The sequence below is a fragment of the Tasmannia lanceolata genome, unplaced genomic scaffold (assembly GCF_043159265.1).
Source record: "Tasmannia lanceolata isolate RefF3 unplaced genomic scaffold, GAP_Taslan_0.1 ptg000003l, whole genome shotgun sequence".
Taxonomy (NCBI): Eukaryota; Viridiplantae; Streptophyta; class Magnoliopsida; order Canellales; family Winteraceae; genus Tasmannia; species Tasmannia lanceolata.
The window spans coordinates 58,176,795-58,201,060 of NW_027518680.1; the positions used below are offsets into that span (position 1 = coordinate 58,176,795).

General features: G+C 40.0%; 1 protein-coding gene across 1 annotated transcript; it reads left to right on the plus strand.

The window, feature by feature from the left end:
- Nucleotides 1-2,142: 2,142 nt before the first annotated feature.
- LOC143856787 (asterix-like protein) lies at nucleotides 2,143-15,287 on the plus strand. The gene is made up of 3 exons (XM_077367070.1): nucleotides 2,143-2,346; nucleotides 8,310-8,410; nucleotides 15,039-15,287. The coding sequence occupies exons 1-3, from the start codon at nucleotides 2,194-2,196 to the stop codon at nucleotides 15,100-15,102; spliced, it is 318 nt and encodes a 105-aa protein (XP_077223185.1). The 5' UTR covers nucleotides 2,143-2,193; the 3' UTR covers nucleotides 15,103-15,287.
- The last annotated feature ends 8,979 nt before the right edge of the window (nucleotides 15,288-24,266 follow it).

The window sequence follows — 24,266 nt, forward strand, 5'->3', positions numbered from 1 at the left end:
CCATTTCGAGGCTCACTTTCGCAGGAGAGAACTGCCACACATGCTCACTTTTCATCTAATTCATCTGAGGTGGCTGTTATCTCCCGCAAAAGTAAGCTGCAAAATTGTTTTCGGTGAAATTGCCCAGCAAATCCCTGTACTAGTGAGGACTTGAGATATGTCAATGGGCTTGGTTCCGTAACAGGTTTGATACACCGAATTTAGCAAAACTTCATTTTAAACAGGGTCAACGTACTTCTTTTTTTCCCCATTTTATTAGTTAGGGGTGCAACTCGGGTCGGGTTCAACTCAAAAAAAAAAACACGGACCTGATGATGTTTGTGTTGGGTCGGGGGTCGGGGTTGGGCTGACCCGACCTTCATCAAGATCCAATGATTGTAGAAACAATTTTTTGTTTTTACCTTTTTTCAATATTTTTTAGAACATAGAAACCTAAAGGGGAAAGATATCACCATAATTGAGTCAACCAACTCAACCCCGGTCCGAATTGGGAAATCGGGTTGGGTTCGGATTAGGTTCGAGTTGAGATTTTAATTTTATGTGTTAGGTTGGGTTAGCCTTCATCGGGTTGAGAGTCGGGTATGACGGTTTATTAATTTTCGGGTTAGGTTTGGGTTGGCTTCAACCCCACGCCACTCGATCCTAGTTGCACCCATTTTTAATACTTCTTTTAAGCTTTTAGAGATACAGAGGAAAAAAAATCCGTTATAAACACTTTTAAAATGTGTTTTTTGGTCTAACTGTACAACTTTGCCCCACTATATTTTGTAAATGGATAAAATCCCCCCTTTAACAGTTTATGTGAGAATGGTTCACTGCTTGAGGATAAATTCACCCTCTTTAATGTTTTTCTTTGCCTTTAAAACTTAACAGATAACGGTTAAAGGGAGATTTTATCCGTCAGAGAGGGGGAAATATCATTTCCCAATTTTAAACGCATTTTTTTTGTGCTTCCGTTTTTAACCGATAACGTGTTAAACTAGACATTTTCGTGTCCCGTATTTTTACCGAATCACATTTTGCTAACTATAGGTGGCAGAGTCCGGCCCGAAAAATAATAATCCATTCGGACTCAATTAGCACATGGATCTGATCCGTTTACACCGTGAGATTAGAGTAATTATTGACCATTTGGAGTTCCAAGATTGAATGACTAAACGACGGGCCCCACAAGTTTCAACACTTCTGCTTTATATTTATCCGGGCTTAAATGACTTAATTTTAAGTCATAAAGTGCAAAATAAAAGAAGGAAACTACTATGTGTTTTGCGGTACTCGTTAAGGTGCATTGGGAAAGGAATTTTACAAATATTTGATAAAAATACTCAAAACATCTGTAAAATTCTCAAACGTTGTGAAAAATGATCGAAAAATTACTTTCCCAATGCAACTTAACAAGTGCCCTAAGCAAAACCCAACTACTATGTTACATAACAAACTTAATCACTTTAATAAAAAATAATTAATCAATATGTCGGAAAATATTATTTTGCCATGTTATTCAAGAATTATTTAAGAATTTTATAATATACCTATAAGAGTCGGGCCGGTTTCAGGTTTTTTCTTCAAACCCAACCCGTATCTTGGGTCGGGTTTTTCAAACTGAAACCCTACCCAACTCAACCCAAGATCCAATGACCCAGGACTAGGGGTGTAAACGAGCCGAGCTGAGCCGAGCTTGGCCAGGCTCGGCTCGGCTCGGTCAGGCTTGGCCAGGCTCGCGAGCCTTACCGAGCTTTTTTTCACACCCCTCATCTTCCCCCTTTTACTCCCTAGACAACCCTTTTAGTGTATATATTAATATATCATATATATATATATATTTAAATATATTAAATTCTGAACGAGCCTTAACGAGCCGAGCGGAGCCGAGCCTGGCCTAAATCGGGCTCGGCTCGTTAAGCTTAACGAGCCTGGAGAGCCGGCTCGTTAAGGATTCGAGCCGAGCTCGAGCGAGCTTCCGAGCCCGAGCCAAAATTGACACCCTTACTCAGGACTTCTAAACAAGACCCAGGTTATTTTTGGGGTCGAGTTGACCTGGGTCGGTTAAAAAATCGACCCACTGCCAACCCTAATTGTGTGGCCCGTACAGTACATTTTGAAAAATACTGGACTATTCAGCCCCACACCATATAAAAACCCCATATTTTTCATACGAGAGAAGATCAGAGAGAGAGAGAGAGAGAGAGAGATATGGCTTCTCACCATTCTTCATCTACAAATGATCCAAGGCAACCATCAACGGCAAAACCCTATGTTCCTCCAACTATAGCTCCTCAGGATCTCCCTATCGATTACTCGGGTTTCATTGCTATTGTATTCGGAATCTCCGGTGTCATGTTCAGGGTCAGTATCTTGCTTCAAATCCCCCCTTTTTATCCCCCTTTCTCTTCACTCAAACAATTTTTTAGGGTTTTTTTTTTTTTTTTCACGATTGCTGATCTAGGTTAGTTGTTTGCATCTGGTTGCCAAATTTCCACCCGGATCTACAGATCTGTGCGTTTTGATGATACTTGCAATTAATTGCTATTGGATTAGTGTACAATTAGATCCCATAAAGAGTACCCTTTTTCTGAATTTGAGAATTGATTGATGATTATGTTCTTTCAGACGTTTTTTTATTCTGTAATTATTGTTCAAGGACCTGTTTTTCGTCCTTTCTGGGTTCAATGATTATACTGTGGTTGATTTTGAATATATTCTAGTGGGAATGCGTTGTGTGTGGGTTTTCTCCTGATTTCTATTTTTTGTGTGGAGGAGGTCTGGCTGCCTCGAATCAACCCATCCCCCGCCGCCCCCGCCCCCCCCCCCCCCCCCCCCCCCCCCCAACCTTTTTTTTTTCTTTGTTTATGTGTGTTTCGGCCAATTAGACACATAACAAGTGGTATGGTCGATCCTGTGACATGGTTACGTCTAGAGAAATTTTGGATTCCATTCATGATGATTTTCGCAAGATGAAAGTAGTTGTTTCGAAATTGATGGAAGGAGAATGACAATTTGCAGAAGGCTTGAACAAAATCAGCATTTTGATCGAGGAGATGCACAAAGATGAAGGAAAGTTAAATCTTGAAAATATGGATCTTATAGTGGAGAAAAATGCGAGAATTGTTGCCGACAAAGATAATTTTGTTGAACACCATGCCAAGGATCTTCTTGATTTTGTTGAACCTTTCAATTATTCCATCACTCGTATGTGTTGTTAGTTGTTTATGATGGGTCTTGTAAGTGGGCAAGTAGATTGATGATGTGTATTATGTGTGTTTTTTTTTTGATAAGGTAACGGAACTTTATTAAAAATTAAATCGCGATAGTAGGGGACAAGCCGTCCCTGAAATCACCGCGAGTTTACAAGATCTTCCGAGGAATGGAGTGAAACTACAATATTTAATCACCCACCAGGGACGCATCCCCAATGATGGTTACATCTCGGCCTGCTCCAGCCTTTGCCAATGCATCAGCGATCGAGTTTGCTGACCACCGTCTATGGATAAGTCTCCGTCTATGGATTAGCTGTGGTTGGATGGAACGGACCAGGTCTCTAATATCATCAATCTTGGTTGCCAGCCGCCAAGGTCCGCACCGCAGATTCATGGAAATGTAGGAGAAGTTTACAACCAAATGAAACTTTGTTTTAGGAGACTCATGGTTCCTCTTGAATTGAACCTTTAGGAGGTCCAGTTGCGTTGAATCAACCCTTACCCTCTTTTTTTCTTTGTTTATTTGTGTTATGGCCAATTAGGCATATAACAGTTTGTAGTTTCCAATTCTGTGTCTCTGCTATTTGATTATATTGAAGTTCATCACGAGCATTAATAAACTTCAATAATTATATTGTGGTTGATTTTGATTTTTGCTTGTCGGAATGGGTTGTATGTCAGTTTTCTCCTGATTTATAGTTTGTGTTTATAGGATATTTTCAATAAAGCTCTAATTATATTGTGGTTGATTTTGTTTTTTGCTCGTGGGAATGGGTTGTGTTTTTTTCTCCTGATTTCTACTTTGTGTTAGTAGGATCTTGGCAAACATTGGAAAACATTATTCGTTTGGACCACTTTCCTACCAACCAAACACGACAGACAATGGCAGAGAACGGTGAAAAGGATAACATTTCTAAACTATGCTCGGCATTTGGAAGAAAAAAAAATTCCATGGAAGAACTTTTTGGATGGAAAAATATTATATATATATATTTCCCAGCACATTAAAGGAGGATTTCTTATATTTAATGTGGAATCTCGCAAAGATGTGTGTGTGTGTGTGGGGGGGGGGGGATCTTTTTGCGATGTGAAGGGTCTAGTTTATTGGTTGAATCTTTTTGCAGAGTGAATGTTCTACTTTATTGCAATTTCAGATTCAGGGAGAGTTTCTTTGACCGGGATATGTAAGAAGTTACATCCTTTCTTTCTAGAATTATCCCTATCTTTATAAAACGTAGGGGGGAGAAAAGAGTTTGGAAATAGATCCTCACTATATATCACTTTTGCAATTGATGGAAGATTATAGTTAAGCATTGCACACTTTGTCTTTTCGACGCCAAGTTTGTTGACTGACTTCTTCTTCATTGCCGATTTATTCGTGATTTGTGCCACCTTGTCTTTGGTCTCTTTGGAGTTTCTTGGGTTCTCCGTCTTCACCCTGATCACATCATCATATTGCTGATCATATCGATTGTGGAGTTTTGCCCCTCTGCCCACTATAGGTAGGACTTTGTGGATCCTATTCCTAGGTATCACATTTTGGATCGTATGGAAGAAAAGGAATATGGGATTTTTTAACACTCAAAGGTGTGCGAAGTATACAGAGACAAATCTTCTCGATAGTAGTTCGAAGGGCATTGGTCCTCTATGTTCAGTGGAATTTCGGTGACATCGATCCATACCTCTTGGGAGGTGATTTGGTAGAGCAACATTCGCTCGTAAAACCCTAATCTCAGATGGACCCTTTCACCTATTAGGAGGTTGAAACTCCCCCTCATCATCATGGGCTCCCCCAAGTCGACTTCCTTTTCCTTTGGCCGCATTCCATGTTTTCCCGCTGCATTCCGCATTTTGCCCTACAGACTCAATAAAAACTCCATTCCACATTTTGCCGCTGCGTTCCGCGTTTTGCCCTACAGACTCAATAAAAACTCCTTTGACTCTCCCAAGTACTTGACTGCGTCGTCAGCTAGGATTTTCTTCGACCGCGTTTTGACCCGCATCCGTATCTTGAAACACTGGTTGAAGCTGAACTTTGATGGTTCGAGTATGGGCTATGATTTGTGGACACATGGATTTTTGAGCATAGAGCCGTGTCGACATGTTCTTAGACACGTTTAGAGTTAAGCTCCTGGAATCTTTTCCTTTTCCTGTGCCTGAGCCCTGCTGCTTGCAACATTGACTATTGCCCGTGCCTGCTATCCGTGCTGCTGCGTGCAACCTGCTGCGTTGATTGTTGATGCACCACCTTGTTTTAATAATGGCACTTCTCACTCTATTGAACGGTTCTAGCTGGTTGTTAGCAGCTATTCGAGAACTCTTACAACCTTTAGGGAGGAGTGAATATATCCAAGGTAGGCCTGATTGCTCTTGAGCAAATTTAGGATGATGATAATTTTCCAATAGACCATTAACAAGGGCTTGCTAATTTTAGAATTTTTTTGATCATGATATTCCAAAATAGGTTACATGTATAAATATTTATTTTGAGAACTTTCTAAAGCTCAAGTCCATTAGCTGTTTCAAATGTTTCTTTGATTTTCATTGTATGTGCATATGTGGCCATGTCCTTGTTTCTAGTTGGGCCCTGGTGTCTAAATTTTAAGGGGTTGCCATGTCCGACACTCTGTGTCCATGTTGACACCCGACACTCGTGTCTGTACCCACGAATCATAGAGTATGGGTAATGCAAGCTTGGCAGGCATTGGAGGACTGTTGAGAATGCGGACAAAGAGGTAATTTGGGCTTTTTTTCAGGCTCAATTGGTGATAATGATGTTATTGAGGCGGAGGCCATGACACTTCTTTGTGGATTCTGATGTAGGAACATCTGACATCATTGAGGAACTCACAGATGAATAGCAAAAGAAGATGGACCATCAGAAAGCCTTGAGGAGATCACAGAGGCTCTGACTGGTGGATGTATATTGGACTGCCTAAATTTATGAATCTAGTGGCTGTTTTGATGGCACTGTTATGGTTTAAGGAGGTAAATTGATAGGTCTCGACTATAAATTAGAGTGGTGTATGGGTAAATAAAGAGGCTGAAATATTTGTATTTGGGCTGAAACTTTGGTAGGTTTTAGGAGAAGGCTTGGGTTCAAGGAAGTGCTGGATTTCGGATGATGGAAGAGGGTATTAAGGGACTGGTTGTGGGCTGCAAGTGAGATGGAGAAGGAAGGGTTGTTGGCTGCTACTTAATGGGTTTCGATGGGCTGAAATATAGGGAGAAGAAGGGGCTGTTGGGATTGAAATCAAACCCAAACTTTGATAGCAGCAGGTGGCTGAATTTATACCCAATTTTGGGCCCATCTGAGACCAGAAAAAGTATTTTAAGAAGTAGTTTGAATTAGTAGAGGCGGTAAAGCTACCTATTTTTCTGCGAATGCATGCTGCTACTAAAGATTTCTACTACATTTTAAAGCTATATATGTTTCTGGACATAGACGTGCTTTTAGTTAGTATTTTTTCAAGTGAATGGAAAGAGTGCCTTGTATTGCTCAAGAACTCTTATAACTCTTGAAGCTATGGATTTTAGAAGTGGTTTGCAAATAAGGAGCTCACCCCTATATCTAGGCTCCCTATTTCACACCCGTGGTCTTAGTCATGCCACATGGAAATCATCGAATAAACTTCTAGACTTACTAGCATACTCTACACTTGTATTTACAAAGGATCTATAGGTATTATTTAGAAACTCCTACACATCTCTATAAGAATCTACGTGCTTCTAGCTTTCTTAGGAGTCCACTACACAATTCTAGACTTTTTGATGTTCTTCACTCTTCCATGTTTGCCTTAACCCTCATGGATACCTATAAGCATGGTTTTAAATTTCGGTCGGCTAAAATTTCTGAGTTCACGAAATCCCGGATTTTTGGGATGAAATTTCGATCGAAATTACTGAAATTTTGGTAATTTCGTTCGAAATTTTTTAACGGAATAAAAAAGTATTATTTTATTATATATTTCGACGGAATCCCTGAAATTAACAAAATTTCGAATGAAATTTGGTAAATTTCGGGAATTTCAATTTCGGTACCATTTCATTTCGTTCCTCACCGAAATTCGTTTCGGTCCGAAATTTCGGATTTCGGTCGAAATTTAAAACCATGCCTATAAGTGGGGATCAAGTGAGACCAGTTGTTTATGTGGCAAGTTACCAATGGCTCAATTTAAAAAAAGAAAAAGTGAGACCAGTTGTCACCCCTTGACATCTAGCTTCTTATACTGGTTTATTTCTGGTCATTAGCTTGTGTATGGATGCATTTTTGTACATCTTTTGCCTTTAAGAACATAACAGAGAACAAGACCTTGGATAGGATCCTAGGAGAGAATGGAAGAAAATGATCCATGTAGACAAACCCAACTAGTGTCAGGATTAGACTCGGTCAATTTGAGCCGGGTAGAGCCTTTCACCTTCTTCATGAAAATTTTCTAAAGGATTCATTAGCCGACCCCAACTAGTTTGGGACAAAGGCTTAGTTGAGTTGAGTTGAGTTGAGTTGTATGCCTTTAAGAACTAAATTAATGTCATACATGTTTATTTTCAATATCATTATGTATCTCTATGGACATTTCACCTTCTTGGGTTTCTAGACTTCAGATTGTGACAGCTCATATCCATATTTGACCTTGAAATTTGTATCCATGTCTATGTAGTACTTAGGCCATGTTCGGCAACCATGATAAATTTAGTTTCTCAACTGGTGAGAGAGGGGTGGGGCAGGTGGGAGGAGGAGAGATTCAAGAGGGCATGGATGAGTAGAGGGTGAGAAATGCCTATAAAACAAGGAAAACATCAAATCATATTTTGAGTGGAGCTTTTGTTTCCTTGTTTTTTAGGCACATCTCACCCTCTACTCAATCTTGCCCTCTCAAATCTTTCCTCCTCCCACCCGCCCTACCCCTCTCTCACCACCTGAGAAAATAAATTTATCATGAAAAAAAATTCATGGCTTCCAAACATGGCCTTAAAGTTGAGAACAGCGGGGTTTTTGGCATTGAAGCTTTTCCATCCAAAAAAGTAACAAAATATTCATTTTGACAAGAGGCTCACTGTATATGAAACTGTATATCTTTCTTTACATGTTGTACACTCGTTTTTTTGCAGTACAAGCTTAGCTCATGGCTCGCCATAATTTTCTGTGCTCAATCGTTGGCAAACATGAAGAATGTGGAAAATGATCTGAAACAGATATCCATGGCCATGATGTAAGTAAAGCTTCACGAGCTTTGGTTCTTACATCTTCATAGCTTTGTTCCTAACTTTTCCCATCAACCAATTCTGTTCATATTTATTGTTTTTTTCTCATACTTGATTTATAGATTCTTATACATCAAAATTTAAGATGCTATATTAATTTTTTCCGCATATGTGTTTTGTTAGGGCGTGCTTCAACTTTCAACTCTTTAATTGATCTTGTAGATACATGTTGAGTTCTTATCCATGTCATGTTTAGACTTTAGAGCCATTTTATGACCCAGAAGTGCAATGATTCCTGGAAACCTTTATGGCTTTTTGATTGGTTTCGAGATGTTTGGTCATTTCATGTTTTAAAATTATCACCACTTTCTTTCTTTTTCATTTAGAAAAAGTTCAATTAGTATTATCTTGAAATTCCATTCTATAATTTTCATGTATGGAATATCATATTTAAGCGAGCTCTTGATGCTAACTATAATGCTTTGTTCTTAGCTTTTCTCATCTACCAATTCTATTTACATTTATTGATTTTTCTCCTACTTGATTTTTTTTCTTGAAAATGGTAGCCAATTTATTTAAAGAGGATACCGTGATGGTTAAAATACAAAATAGGAAAGAAAATACAACATCACTCACCAAGCTACAATAAACGATGATCAAGGCGGAAGAGAGTCGAAGAAAGCTAAGGATTCATTGGATACTCCATCCCTAGCTAAACTATTCGCCACTTAATTAGCAGATCGCCGAACATGCTGGAACACTACTGTAAAGGAGCTCACCCAATCAAACATTTTGTCAAACAACCTGTCAAATCTCTAGGGTGGTTTTTTTGAGATCTATTGAACCATCGAATGACATTCAATGGATCGCCTTCTACCACCACATTATTGTGACGGTTTTTCATTACTGTTAACTTACGAACTTCTCCAAAAGCTAGAGCCAAAGGGCTTGAGTTCAAACCTCCCGGGTAGCAAAATCCACATGCGATGGTTGGCCCAAAGTGGGACCACATGTGCCACATGTTTGCCAAGTGGGCCACACTTGCGGGGGACTGTTAAAGTATAAAAGATAAATAACGCCCTTCTCCAACAGCTTAAGCTTTTAGAGAAAGGCGTTATTTATCTTTTATACTTTTAACACTTCCCCTCACGTGTGGCCCACTTGGCAATAACGTGGCACATGTGGTCCCACTTTGGGCCAACCATCGCATGTGGATTTTTTTTTGGCACATGTGGTCCTGCTTTTGGAGAAGTTGGTAAGTTAACAATTACTAACTCCAAGCCTTGATTTATTGCATGCACCTCCGCTTCCGTAGCATCCGCCACCGCAATACGCCTCGCCATAGGTCCAAAGAACCTCTCCAAGTGCATTTCTTAAAACACCCCCAACTCCAGCTAGACCGGGATTCCTCAAGCTAGAGCCATCAAAGTTAAGCTTAAGGGAACCAGGAGGAGGGGGTTCCCATTCTTGGATAATTATATATTTAATCTCTACACTATAGCAAACTTCCCTCCACCTTTCCCATAGATCATAGGCAGACCCAAATTTGAACCGAGGAAGGGATTTTACCCATGATATTGCTAGAGCTATCACTTGATCAAATAAGAAATAGGAGCTCTTGGATTTTCCTTTGAATACCCTAGCATTTCTCTCCTTCCATAGCACCCATAATATTGCTAGGAAGTAAACTTTCCATAAAACTTTAGCTTTTTCCTTCCGCGGATTAGCCGACCATCCCACAAGGAGATCTAAGAGCAATTCAGGAAACACCCAACAAAAGCCAAATCTGCTTATCAATTTACTCCAAATATCTCTAGTGACTTTGTAATGGATGAATAAGTGATTAACTGATACGCCCACTTCGAGGCATAAAGCGATAATAAGAATCTCCCTCTTTCTAAGAAAATCCATGGTCAGAATTCTTTCCCTTAGCGCTGCCCATCCAAAAGTGCAAATTCTAGGAGGAGCCTGTATAGTCCACACTCTAGCTACCTTGGAGGACACTAGATTAGTCACGATGATAAAAAGACTTAACTGAGAATTCGCAATATAATCCAAATTCCTATAGATCAAATTTTAAGATAGGAGGAACTTCTTCGACTGCGAGCCATGTGATGCCACTGTCTTTCTCAATAGAATCAACTCAATTTATATAAAATGTGAGGGAAAGGATAAAGAGTTTGACATTGGAATCCGGGGGTGGGGGTGGGGGAGGGTACTTTCACAGTCAAATTTTCTCTAATCATTTGGCTGGCTGCGAGGCATTGGAATCCGGGAGCCTCATGCACTGGGCTGCCCTTTTTTTTTTAATTTGGTCATGAGGGCCATGAGGCATATTCTTTCCCTGCTCGGTTAATCTGGAAAATCAAATCCCCATCGAGGATCAATGCCTTATGCTGGTCTGCATGCCTTAATAAGATTCTTACTACGAATCATCTTAGAAATAAACCGAAGATTGTCGCCAATCATTGCGCCAAATGTCTTACTGATGCTGATTCAATTGATCATCTCCTTCACTGCCGCTTTACTCAAGATGTGTGGTACTCTGTCTTCGGTCTCTTTGGAGTGTTTGGTTATCCTTGGTCACATTGCTAATCATATTGAGTCGTAAAGTTTTGCTCCTTGACCCCTTAGAGGTATGACATTGTGGAGCCTATGTCTAGCTACCACTATGTGGCCTGTTTGGAAGGAGAGGAATATGAGATTGTTCAAAGTTACATCCAAAGGTGTGCGAAGTTTATAGAAAATTTTTTCCCCGTAGTTGTTCAGTGGACATTGATCCTCCCTATGTTCAGTCTATTCTTGGTGACTCCATGCCATAGAGCTTGGGAGGTGATCAAGTTGAGCAATTCTTCACTCGGAGGGCCCTTAACCCAGGTGGACCCCTCCATCGCCCAGGAGGTTGAAGCCGAACTTTGATGGTTCGAGTTTGGGTAACCTTGGTCCGACAGGTATTGCCGAACTTATGAGAAACACAGATAGCGAGATGATATGGGCTTTTTCGAACCCAATAGGTGAGAAGGATGCTACTCAGGCTGAGGTCTTGACGGCTTGGTGCTTCTTAGGGGCACTCGATTTGCTCCGCGGGAGCAAATGCTCCATTTGATTTTTCTTTTTTCTTTTAAAAAAAAGGCATGCTACATTTGATCATCGAGGGACATTCCCTAAATGCGATTAGATGTGTGAGATGAAACCCCACACCCTTGGCGCTTAACATATGCCATAAGGGGATTTCAGATTCTTTGTAGCGACTTGATCCAGAGATATGTTATATTTGGAGATAGCAAATTCGGAGGTAGATGCTTTAGCGTGATCGGGAGTTGGTAGAGAGGAGATAGTCCTTTTTGACTATCTACACCACCTTGAGTGTGTTTAGCCCAGCGGTAGATTTTTTCGTCGAGCATCTTTGGTTCGCTTTTACGTTGTCTCTTTTTTGTTCTTTTCTTTCTGTTTTCTTCTCCTCTTTCTTGTGACTTTGTTTGTGCCTTTAGACCACTTCGGTCTTTGGATTTTGTTTTTTTAATACAATATTCGCCATTCAAAAAATATATTGTTTTATGCATCTAGTGTCATATTTAATCAAACTCTTGATGCAGACTATACTGCTTCATTCTGGCAGTTCAAAATAGCAAGGGACAACCGTTAAGCTCATTCTGCTCTGTGAGCATGTGGGAGTTCTCTGTGCTCCATGTCTTTTTAAGTGACATTGGCAGAGAGTGGGACAGGAGCAGATTCCGGTGCAGGAATAGGGATGCAACATTTCTCAAAAAGTTCATTTAGGGAGAGTACTCTATGTAGCATTTAGCGAGAGTACTCTCTGTAGCCTTAAAAATGTGAAACATACATATTATATATCTAATTTCAATATGAGTTGTGGTGCGCTTAAGTTTGTATAACGCCTCCCATTCATTTGAATGTTTGGGTCCCTCTGGGTCCCGCTAAAGCGCACCAATGGGAGGCGTTATTACAACTTAAGCGCACCACAAAAATGGTGCGCTTAAGCGCACCAATACTTTTCTCTTTCAATAAAAACATTCATATTATATAAATTTCAAAAATGTTAAACAAATATTCATATTATATAAATTTAAGAAATTAGCTTACTTTATGACTGTCTCATGGAAACTCAAGAGTATCTGAGTACAGGAATCCTAAATTTATAAATAACACAAACTAATTGAGATAAAAGGTGGTTTTATTGGTAGTTGTTGGTAAGGGCAAGCAGAAGTTGACAAGTGTGGACTAGTTTCAGGAGCCAGTGCAGCACCTTGAATAGAAGATTTCTGCTACTTAGACTTCAATGTATGTTATTGCTTTCTTCCATTTTTGAGATAATCAGTAGTGATGCGGGTGATTAAGAGGGAAGACGAAGAAAGTAGAACACAAGAACACCACCAATAGAAGAAGGAAACGGGAGCAATGTTCAACCAAATTGATATATTATCAATAATATAAGTTTATCCAAAATCCCCCAACTCCATCTCATACAACAGAATTATATGAACTCTTACATTGGAATCTCTACACGACATTGACCACTGCAATTGTAAAACCCTCCAACTTACTAGACTTGCTTAAAGAAACAAAACTTACTAGACACACTTAATAGACTTAGTTAATGAAACTCAGCTTACTAGACACTAATTAATGAAGCACAACTTACCTGCCCAGGCAAAGCTCCATATTTCTCTATAAAGCCACTTCCCCAACTAGGCTTTGTTGACTTCTTTCAATCTCATAATGCCCAAGCCACGCCCACTCTTTGATCTTCAAGTTTAATGAGGGTATTCGGTTTAGGGTGTATTCTAGGGATATAATCAAATTCTGGAAGGATAAATGGTGTGGTGACGAGCCCCTTAGCACCATTTTTCCTGATCTATTTGCTGTGTCGAAGAAGAGGGAGGTATGGTTGAAGGACTGCATTGCTTGAGGGGAACCTGGCATCTCTTGGGATTTGCATTTTGGAAGAAATTTTTTCGATAGGGAACTTGAGAGGATAGCGTAGCTCTTGGAGATAGTGGAAAATTAGTTCATTATAAGCTCGACATCCTTACATATAGCCAAAGTGTGGAGTTTTCTGGCACCCGCTAGGGTGCACGCTTTCTGTTGGGCTGCTTCCCTAGACAAAATTTTGACTGCAATCATCTGTGAAGCCGCCAAATGTTAATAGTGAACCACAGCACATTGTGTATTTTGAAGCCGGGAAACGGTGGAGCACTTGTTATTACACTGCGAGGTTCTAGGGAGGTTTGGAGAATTCTATGCAGGTTTGGCATTTCTTGGGCTTTCCCAACTAGGGGTGCAAACTTGGGCGGGCTCAACCGGAACCCGACGGGTTCAACCAGGAAAAAAGTCGGGTTGGGTTGTGTTTGGGTCGGGTTCGGGTTGAGGGCTTGGGCAACCCGACCCGAGTCAACCCGACATTTTTAATAATTTTTTTTAGTTTTTAAGCTTAAAATCTCGGGTTGGGTCGGGTTGGCAAAAAGGGTTCCTCGGGTCGGGTTGGGTTGAAACTCGTCGGGTTGGTACTTGTGTCGGGTTGGGTTCGGATTGTGCAAATGGTTGGTCGGATCGGGTTTGGGTTGGCCTCAACCCGACCCGACCCGAGTTGCACCCCTATTCCCAACTCGCTTGGACCTTCTCTTGGATGCATGATCATTCGTCCCATGGAAGAAGAGAGGTAAAGTTTTATGGAATGTGCCATTCCTAGCGACGATTTGGACCTTGTGGAAAGAAAGAAACGCCAGAATCTTTAAGGCTGTAGCCAAACTCCCGCAGTTCATTTTCACCAAGGCGATTGCTTTGACTATATCTTGGGTCAAGGTTCTACCCTCTTTTAGATTTGTTTCTGCATATGACCTTTGGTACAGTTGGAAGGAGGTCTGTCTAGGTGGTGCTCGGCCTGAGCAAGTGATTCCAAGTTGGCCTCCTCCCCCTGTTCCTTAAGCTAAATGTTGATGGATCTAGCTTTGGAAATCCCGGACCTACAGGGGTGGGCGTTCTTCTTAGAGACACGGATGATGTTACGCTTTGGGCCTTCTCAGAACCTTTAGGGATTGCTGATTCTAATGAAGCAGAGGTCAGGTGGTTCTTCAGGGCATTAAGTTGATTGAGCGGTCCGACTTGGCAAGGGATCAGGGAGACTCCCTCAATGTGATTAGATGGTTAAAATGAAGCTGTTCGCATGCTTGGAGATTTGCGAGATGGTTTGACCAGATTATGGACCGAGTAAGTGAATCCGGAGTATCTTTCCATCATGTGAAAAGATCGGCCAATTGGGAGGCAGACAAATTAGCCAGGGAAGGAGTAGCTAGAAGGGAGTTGAAACTTTTTGACTTTCTTCCCCCCATGATAGGAGTTGTTTGTAGAAGCTAATCTATCGGTGGTGATTACTCAATTTTGCTTCTTAAAATTATATGTCTCTTTCTGCTTAAATGGATTTCTTCTGTAGTCCATACCTTGATCAATCAATAGGTCTAAATTGGAATCGGTAATCAAAATATCCTTTTGATTCTGCATTTTTTTTCTCTAATATTTGAAAGCTCTGACATTTTCTTGGCTGTGGTTAGAAAATTTATGATGGCAATATTTACAAATTACAATTTCCTTGTTTTTAATTCTTGAAACTTTTATCAGGTTCGCCATTATGGGATTGGTGACAAACTACATGGGACATCGACCAGGTTCGACACAAAGCTAGGAAGTAAAGAAACTGTAATGGTATCAACTAGATGTTTTTTATTTATATTATGATAGCAAATAATTATCAGTAGTTAAGCGTTTTCAGTAAAACAAAATGCGATTGTTATATTGGGAGATGTTCTTGAACTCTGCCATTGCCATTTTCTTTTAGGCAGTCTATGTTTTATCAGATTCTTTGTCTAATTTATCTGCGTCCAATTTTCATCGAACTAATGGCTTAGATATGGCAGAGAAACCTTGGGCTAGTCAATTTGCTGCATCTATGGACATGGAAATGGAATACAAAATCAAATAAATAAACGCTTATGCCATGTTTGGCAATCAAGATTTTTTTCAATGGAATATTTGTTTACTCAATGGTGAGGGGAGGGCTGGATAGGGAGAGATCAAGGAGCAGTGAGCAAGGAGAGGGTGACGAAAGGCTGAAAAACAAGAAAAAAGAAAGCTCTACCCAAGATATGATTTATTTTTACCTTGTTTTTTAGCTATTTCTCACCCTCAACTCACCCATGCCCTCTCAAGCCTCCCCTTTTCCCACCCTTATACCTCCGCCATCATGATTTATTTTTTCCATGTTTTTTTAGCTATTTCTTACCCTCTACTCACCCGTGCCCTCTCAAGTATCCTCTCCTCACCACATGATTCACTAATATTCCAACAAATGAAAAAAATTCATGGTTGAAAAAATATTCCATGGAATATTTGTAGAGCCAGTTGTGAGGGATGCATGGGTGAGGAGAGACTTTAGAGGATGGGTGCAAGAAGAGCATGAAAAGCTCCTAGAAAACAGGATAAATTCCCAATTTTAAGTAGAGTATTTTTTCCTTAATTTATTTTTAGTGATTTATTATTCTCTCTCCACTACTGCACTCTCAAGCCTCTCTCCCCTCAGCCTCTCTCTTACAAGCCCATCTTTTACAACTGGGTTAACAAATATTCTATGGAATAATTTTTCATGGTTGCCAAACAGGCAGCTAGTGTGGTTGTAATACTATGATATGTGATTCAAATCCTATGGATCAGACATTCAAAGAAAACAATTCACTGTTCAACTTGAAATCCTAATTGACAAATTTGCGCATAAATCCTACAAATCTCTCAAAGATGGTTGGAAGTGAGCTTATCGTTAAATTTGTTTAATGTAATGGAGGAATAATAAGATAATCACCAAATGGCTTTCGCCCGTGCATCAAGTTAAATTTTGATGGGAGCTCTTGGGTATTTGGGTTCATTGGTGTTAGTGGTATCATTAGAAATGCAGGTGGGAGATTGTGTTGGCTTAATCCTGATTCGTGCATCAAGTTAAATTTTGATGGGAGCTCTTGGGTATTTGGGTTCATTGGTGTTAGTGGTATCATTAGAAATGCAGGTGGGAGATAGTGTTGGCCTAATCCTGATTCGTGCATCAAGTTAAATTTTGATGGGAGCTCTTGGGTATTTGGGTTCATTGGTGTTAGTGGTATCATTAGAAATGCAGGTGGGAGATTGTATTGGCCTAATCCTGATTCGTGCATCAAGTTAAATTTTGATGGGAGCTCTTGGGTATTTGGGTTCATTGGTGTTAGTGGTATCATTAGAAATGCAGGTGGGAGATAGTGTTGGCCTAATCCTGATTCGTGCATCAAGTTAAATTTTGATGGGAGCTCTTGGGTATTTGGGTTCATTGGTGTTAGTGGTATCATTAGAAATGCAGGTGGGAGATTGTGTTGGCCTAATCCTGATTCGTGCATCAAGTTAAATTTTGATGGGAGCTCTTGGGTATTTGGGTTCATTGGTGTTAGTGGTATCATTAGAAATGCAGGTGGGAGATTGTGTTGGCCTAATCCTGATTCGTGCATCAAGTTAAATTTTGATGGGAGCTCTTGGGTGTTTGGGTTCATTGGTGTTAGTGGTATCATTAGAAATGCCGGTGGGAGATTGTGTTGTAGTTTGACCGAAGCCAAGGCCATGGCTCTTTTGAGCATTTAGTGTATCACAAACCACATCTATTGGGGGGTTTCTATGGGTAGAAGGTGATTCTTTGAATATGATCAATTTTATGTGAGAGTGACCATCTTTGGAGATTGGCCCAAGTCTTAAACAAGATTTTTGATATGGGAAATTACAGTTAAAATGATCGATTTAGGGTTTCATAAAAATATTAGTAAAACAAAGATCACAAAAGATTTTAGGTGGGTTGGCAGTATTGCCTGAGGTCACCTGTAGAATGATCAAAGACCTTCGGCGAAGATTACAAAGTTTAATCAAAGGATTACAACCAAGACCATGTATAATCCCTACATAAGAAGTTTCACCCAAACATAGAATCTCACGATTTTTGCATTAAGAATTACGAAAAGACTAACTATGCTTTGGTAGTATCCTCTCCATCTCCTGCCTTACAACAAGGGACCTTAGGGGGCCCATATTGTAGTACTAGGGGCTATATGAGTATACATGGGATAGAGTTCGAGATAAAAATAGGGCGATGATATTTTTACCCCCCCTGGAGTACGCATGCGCCCCCTTATAACATGATTTGAAGTCAAAATGTGTTAAAGTTGCCCTCTGTTCACGTCAAATCACCTAATAAGGGGGGGGCGCTTGCGTACTGCGGGGGGGGGGGGGGGGGGGGGGGTGAAAATATCATCTCCCTGTGAATATTACAGAAATGATAACTACCTTATTTGGATAAGATCATATTTTGATCAATCACTTACAAAAGTGGAAAATAAAGAGAACCCTTAGTTGTACCTTAAATATCACATGCCTTTGGTGCCACGCATTCCTCCTTTGGCCTCTTCCTAGTTGTACTTTAAACGTTACGGGTACTTCCACATGGGCTACTCAGTCAGGGGAAGCCTGGGACCAACACCGTGTGGGTCGCCTCACAATGCTGTATTGATAGGTACCTAACCGATACACCCAAAGCCTTAGGAATAATAGGACGCCTTAGGGTAGGCCCTTAAACCATGTGGGACTGTTAACATTCCACCACACTCCTCAGATCACTCTGTGACGATTTTCACTCTGGTTGTTCTCTAAGTGATACTTTTCACAGGTCGCCTCTTTCGTGAGTCAAACACAAGACGAAAGAGTCAAACACAAGACTTTGTATTTGCTTTCATACCGAATGTTAGGTACCTAATCAATACACTAAAAGCCCTCCAACTAATGAAACACATTAGATTAGGCCTTTAAACCACGTAGGACCATAATACGTGCTATGAAAACTAGACCATATTATGAGGTCGTATGCTAGAATCTTTTTGCTTGTCCTCATGGTTTTAAATTTTGACCGAAATCCGAAATTTTGGAATTCGGTCGAGATCGAAACCAAAATCTGGTATACCCGAAATGGTATAAAATTTTGGACAAAATTTCAGGAATTTCATCAAAAAATCTCGATTTTATTCATTATTTAATATTTTTCAGAAATTTTGGTAATTTCGGCTGAAATTTTTGTATGAGATAAAATATTATTTTAATTCATTTAGGCTGAAATCTCGAAATTTCGGCTGAAATTTTGGTTTCGGTCAGGACCAAAACTGAAATTTGAAACCATGCTTGTGAAACCATGCTCGGTGGGTATGAATTGTCTCCATTGATAAAAAATAAAATAAAGGGAGATTTTTTTTTCCTTGCACTCAAGTAGAGTCACACCAGTAAAGTAATATAGGAAAATACTAGAAAGGAAGGTCACTTATGTACTCCTCCCATAAAAAAAATGCTTATTTGGTCTTCATGTGAACCTAGGCCTTATGTAGGGTTCGGCCAAGAAAAGCTAAACAGTTAATTTTTGTAGGCTTTTATCACCTGGCCCTTTATAAACGGACAAGACCATATGGGTTGTCTTGATCGGTACCTAACCGATACACCCAAAGCCTTAGGAATAATAGGACGCCTTAGCGTAGGCTCTTAAACCATGTGGGACTGTAACATTCTGCCACACTCCTCAACTCACTCTGGGACGGTTTTCACTCTGGTTGTTCTCTAAGTGAGAACCTTTTCGTAGGTTGCCTCTTTCGTGACTCAAACACGAGACGTTGTATTGGCTCTGATGCCAAATGTTAGGTACCTAATCAGTACACTAAAAGCCCTACAACTAATGGAACACATTCGATTAGACCATTAAACCACTTAAGACTATAATACGTGCTATGAAAACTAGACCATATTATGAGGTCGCGCACTAGAATCTTTTTGCTTGTCCTATGGTTTTAAATTTCAACCGAAATCTGAAATTTTGGGATTCGGTCGAGACCGAAATAGAAATCGGGTATGCCCGAAACGGTACAAAATTTCAAACCAAATTTCATTCGACATTTAAGGAATTCCACCAAAAAATCTCGATTATTCATTATTTAATATTTTCCTGAAATTTTGGTATTTTCGGTTGAAATTTGAATGAGATAAAATATTATTTTAATTCATTTTGTCGGAGGCTAAAATTCCAAAAATTTCGGCCAAAATTTTGATTTCCGTGAGGACAAAAACGCATTCCGAAACCGAAATTTGAAACCATGCTTGTCCTTACATATCACATGTTCTCTCACATGAGCCACTTTGTACGACGGACACTCCTTTAATTGGTGTTAGTGGTATCATTAGAAATGCAGGTGGGAGATTGTGTTGGCCTAATCCTGATTCCTGCATCAAGTTAAATTTTGATGGGAGCTCTTGGGTATTTGGGTTCATTGGTGTTAGTGGTATCATTAGAAATGCAGGTGGGAGATAGTGTTGGCCTAATCCTGATTCCTGCATCAAGTTAAATTTTGATGGGAGCTCTTGGGTATTTGGGTTCATTGGTGTTAGTGGTATCATTAGAAATGCCGGTGGGAGATTGTGTTGGCCTAATCCTGATTCGTGCATCAAGTTAAATTTTGATGGGAGCTCTTGGGTATTTGGGTTCATTGGTGTTAGTGGTATCATTAGAAATGCAGGTGGGAGATTGTGTTGGCCTAATCCTGATTCGTGCATCAAGTTAAATTTTGATGGGAGCTCTTGGGTATTTGGGTTCATTGGTGTTAGTGGTATCATTAGAAATGCAGGTGGGAGATAGTGTTGGCCTAATCCTGATTCGTGCATCAAGTTAAATTTTGATGGGAGCTCTTGGGTATTTGGGTTCATTGGTGTTAGTGGTATCATTAGAAATGCAGGTGGGAGATTGTGTTGGCCTAATCCTGATTCGTGCATCAAGTTAAATTTTGATGGGAGCTCTTGGGTATTTGGGTTCATTGGTGTTAGTGGTATCATTAGAAATGCAGGTGGGAGATTGTGTTGGCCTAATCCTGATTCGTGCATCAAGTTAAATTTTGATGGGAGCTCTTGGGTATTTGGGTTCATTGGTGTTAGTGGTATCATTAGAAATGCCGGTGGGAGATTGTGTTGGCCTAATCCTGATTCGTGCATCAAGTTTAATTTTGATGGGAGCTCTTGGGTATTTGGGTTCATTGGTGTTAGTGGTATCATTAGAAATGCAGGTGGGAGATTGTGCTGGCCTAATCCTGATTCGTGCATCAAGTTAAATTTTGATGGGAGCTCTTGGGTATTTGGGTTCATTGGTGTTAGTGGTATCATTAGAAATGCCGGTGGGAGATTGTGTTGGCCTAATCATGATTCGTGCATCAAGTTAAATTTTGATGGGAGCTCTTGGGTATTTGGGTTCATTGGTGTTAGTGGTATCATTAGAAATGCAGGTGGGAGATTGTGCTGGCCTAATCCTGATTCGTGCATCAAGTTAAATTTTGATGGGAGCTCTTGGGTGTTTGGGTTCATTGGTGTTAGTGGTATGATTAGAAATGCCGGTGGGAGATTGTGTTGGCCTAATCCTGGCAATCAGGATTTTTGCTAGTTTGACCGAAGCCAAGGCCATGGCTCTTTTGAGCATTTAGCGTATCATAAACCACATCTATTGGGGGGTCTCTATGGGTAGAAGGTGATTCTTTGAATATGATCAATTTTATGTGAGAGTGACCATCTTTGGAGATTGGCCCAAGTCTTAAACAAGATTTTTGATATGGGAAATTACAGTTAAAATGATGGATTTAGGGTTTGATAAAAATATTAGTAAAACAAAGATCACAAAAGATTTTAGGTGGGTTGGCAGTATTGCCTGAGGTCACCTGTAGAATGATCAAAGACCTTCGGCGAAGATTACGAAGTTTCATCAAAGGATTAAAACCAAGACCTTGTATAATCCCTTCATAAGAAGTTTCACCCAAACATAGAATCTTACGATTTTTGCATTAAGCATTACGAAAAGACTAACTATGCTTTGGTAGTATCCTCTCCATCTGCTGCCTTACAACAAGGGACCTTAGGGGGGCCATATTGTAGTACTAGGGGCTATATGAGTATACATGGGATAGAGTTCGAGATATAAATAAGGTGATGATATTTTTACCCCCCTAGAGTACGCATGCGCCCCCTTATAACATGATTTGACGTCAAAATGTGTTAAAGTTGCCCTCTGTTCACGTCAAATCACCTTATAAGGGGGGTGCTTGCGTACTGCAGGGGGGGTGAAAATATCATCTCCCTGAATATTACAGAAATGATAACTCCCTTATTTGGATAAGATCATATTTTGATCAGTCACTTACAAAAGTGGAAAATAAAGAGAACCCTTAGTTGTACCTTAAATATCACATGCCTTTGGTGCCACGCATTCCTCCTTTCGCCTCTTCCTAGTTGTGCTTTAAACGTCACGGGTACTTCCACATGGGCTACTCAGTCAGGGGAAGCCTGGGACCAACACCGTGTGGGTCGCCTCACAATGCTGTATTGATAGGTACCTAACCGATACACCCAAAGCCTTAGGAATAATAGGACGCCTTAGGGTAGGCTCTTAAACCATGTGGGACTGTTAACATTCCACCACGCTCCTCAGATCACTCTGTGACGATTTTCACTCTGGTTGTTCTCCAAGTGATACTTTTCATAGGTCACCTCTTTCGTGAGTCAAACACAAGACTTTGAATTGGCTCTGATACCAAATGTTAGGTACCTAATCAGTACACTAAATGCCCTACAACTAATGAAACACATTAGATTAGGCCTTTAAACCACGTAGGACCATAATACGTGCTATGAAAACTAGACCATATTATGAGGTCGTATGCTAGAATCTTTTTGCTTGTCCTCATGGTTTTAAATTTCGACCGAAATCCGAAATTTTGGAATTCGGTTGAGATCGAAACCAAAATCTGGTATACCCAAAATTGTACAAAATTTCGGACAAAATTTCAGGAATTTCATAAAAAAATCTCGATTTTATTCATTATTTAATATTTTTCAGAAATTTTGGTTTCGGTTAGGACCAAAACTGAAATTTGAAACCATGCTTGTGAAACCATGCTTGGTGGGTATGAATTGTCTCCATTGATAAAAATAAAAATAAAGGGACAAATTAACGCTCAAGGATTCTCGGGAGGTTTTTTTTTCCTTGCACTCAAGTAGAGTTACACCAGTAAAGTAATATAGGAAAATACTAAAAAGGAAAGTCACTTATGCACTCCTCCCATAAAAAAAAAATGCTTATTTGGTCTTCATGTGAACCTAGGCCTTATGTAGGGTTCGGCCAAGAAAAGCTAAACAGTTAATTTTTGTAGGCTTTATTCACCTGGCCCTTTATAAATGGACAAGACCATATGGGCTGTCTTGATAGGTACCTAACCGATACACCCAAAGCCTTAGGAATAATAGGACGCCTTAGGGTAGGCTCTTAAACCATGTGGGACTGTAACATTCTGCCACACTCCTCAACTCACTCTGGGACGGTTTTCACTCTGGTTGTTCTCTAAGTGAGAACCTTTTCATAGGTTGCCTCTTTCGTGACTCAAACACGAGACGTTGTATTGGCTCTGATGCCAAATGTTAGGTACCTAATCAGTACACTAAAAGCCTTACAACTAATGGAACACATTCGATTAGGCCTTTAAACCACTTAGGACTATAATACGTGCTATGAAAACTAGACCATATTATGAGGTCGCGTACTAGAATCTTTTTGCTTGTCCTATGGTTTTAAATTTCAACCGAAATCTGAAATTTTGGGATTCGGTCGAGACCAAAATCGAAATCGGGTATGCCCGAAACGGTACAAAATTTCAAACCAAATTTCGTCCGACATTTAAGGAATTCCACCAAAAAATCTCGATTTTATTCATTATTTAATATTTTCCTGAAATTTTGTATGAGATAAAATATTATTTTAATTCATTCCGTCCGAGGCTAAAATTCCAAAAATTTTGGCCAAAATTTTGATTTCCGTGAGGACCGAAACGCATTCCGAAACCAAAATTTGAAACATGCTTGCCCTTACATATCACATGTTCTCTCACATGAGCCACTTTGTACGACGGCCACTCCTTTCCTTTAATGGGAGTATCTGAATTGTTTTTGGTGGGTATGAATTGTCTCCATTGATCAAAAAAGACAAATTAACGCTCAAGGATTCTCGGGAAGTATTTTTTTCCTTGCACTCAAGCTGAGTTACACCAGTAAAGTAATGTAGGAAAATACTAAAAAAGAAAGTCACTTTTACACTCCTTCCTAAAATGTGCTTATTTGGTCTTCATGTGAACCTAAACCTTATGAAAGGTTCGGCCAAGAAAAGCTAAACAGTTAGGGGCCGTTTGGATATGAAGATTTTAGAATCCAGGATTTAGTTTGAAAACAGTGTAAAATACGGTCCTGATCAGGCTGTTGGTATGCTGTCCTGGCAGTGTTTCTTGGATTTTAAGTAAGAAAACAAGGTTTTAGAAATCTCTCATGTATCATGCGATTTCTAAAACCTGGAAACATGGGACGATCGCCAGCTCTCTTGCTGTCTGAAAGAAGGGCTAGAAATCAGAAAACGACGGCTGCTTTCTTTCAAAATAATCTCCGTGAGATGGATCCTGGCACATGGTCTTAAACATTTTGGTGTTCCGACGATTTAGATACATAAAAAATGTTTCATGCATTTTGACAATCCTAACCACTGGTTGCTGTTTTAAATTTCTCGGCCGTCCATTTTACATCCCACAATAATAGCGGCTGAGATCACCCAATGAATAGGAATTATGTTCTTACGATGAGGAGATTTCATATGTGAGTGCACGTGAAGTCCAGTATTTTCAGAAAGTACAGTGGGACCCACTTCATAGGATGATCAAAACCCTTCATTTGTTGGCCTGC

What these genes read in the sequence shown, in the direction of transcription:
- LOC143856787 (XM_077367070.1), top strand. Translation starts at nt 2,194, where the DNA reads ATGGCTTCTCACCATTCTTCATCTACAAATGATCCAAGGCAACCATCA. An exon ending in TCTCCGGTGTCATGTTCAGG is followed by an intron (nt 2,347 to 8,309) that starts GTCAGTATCTTG and finishes GTTTTTTTGCAG; the next exon opens with TACAAGCTTAGCTCATGGCT. An exon ending in CAGATATCCATGGCCATGAT is followed by an intron (nt 8,411 to 15,038) that starts GTAAGTAAAGCT and finishes AACTTTTATCAG; the next exon opens with GTTCGCCATTATGGGATTGG.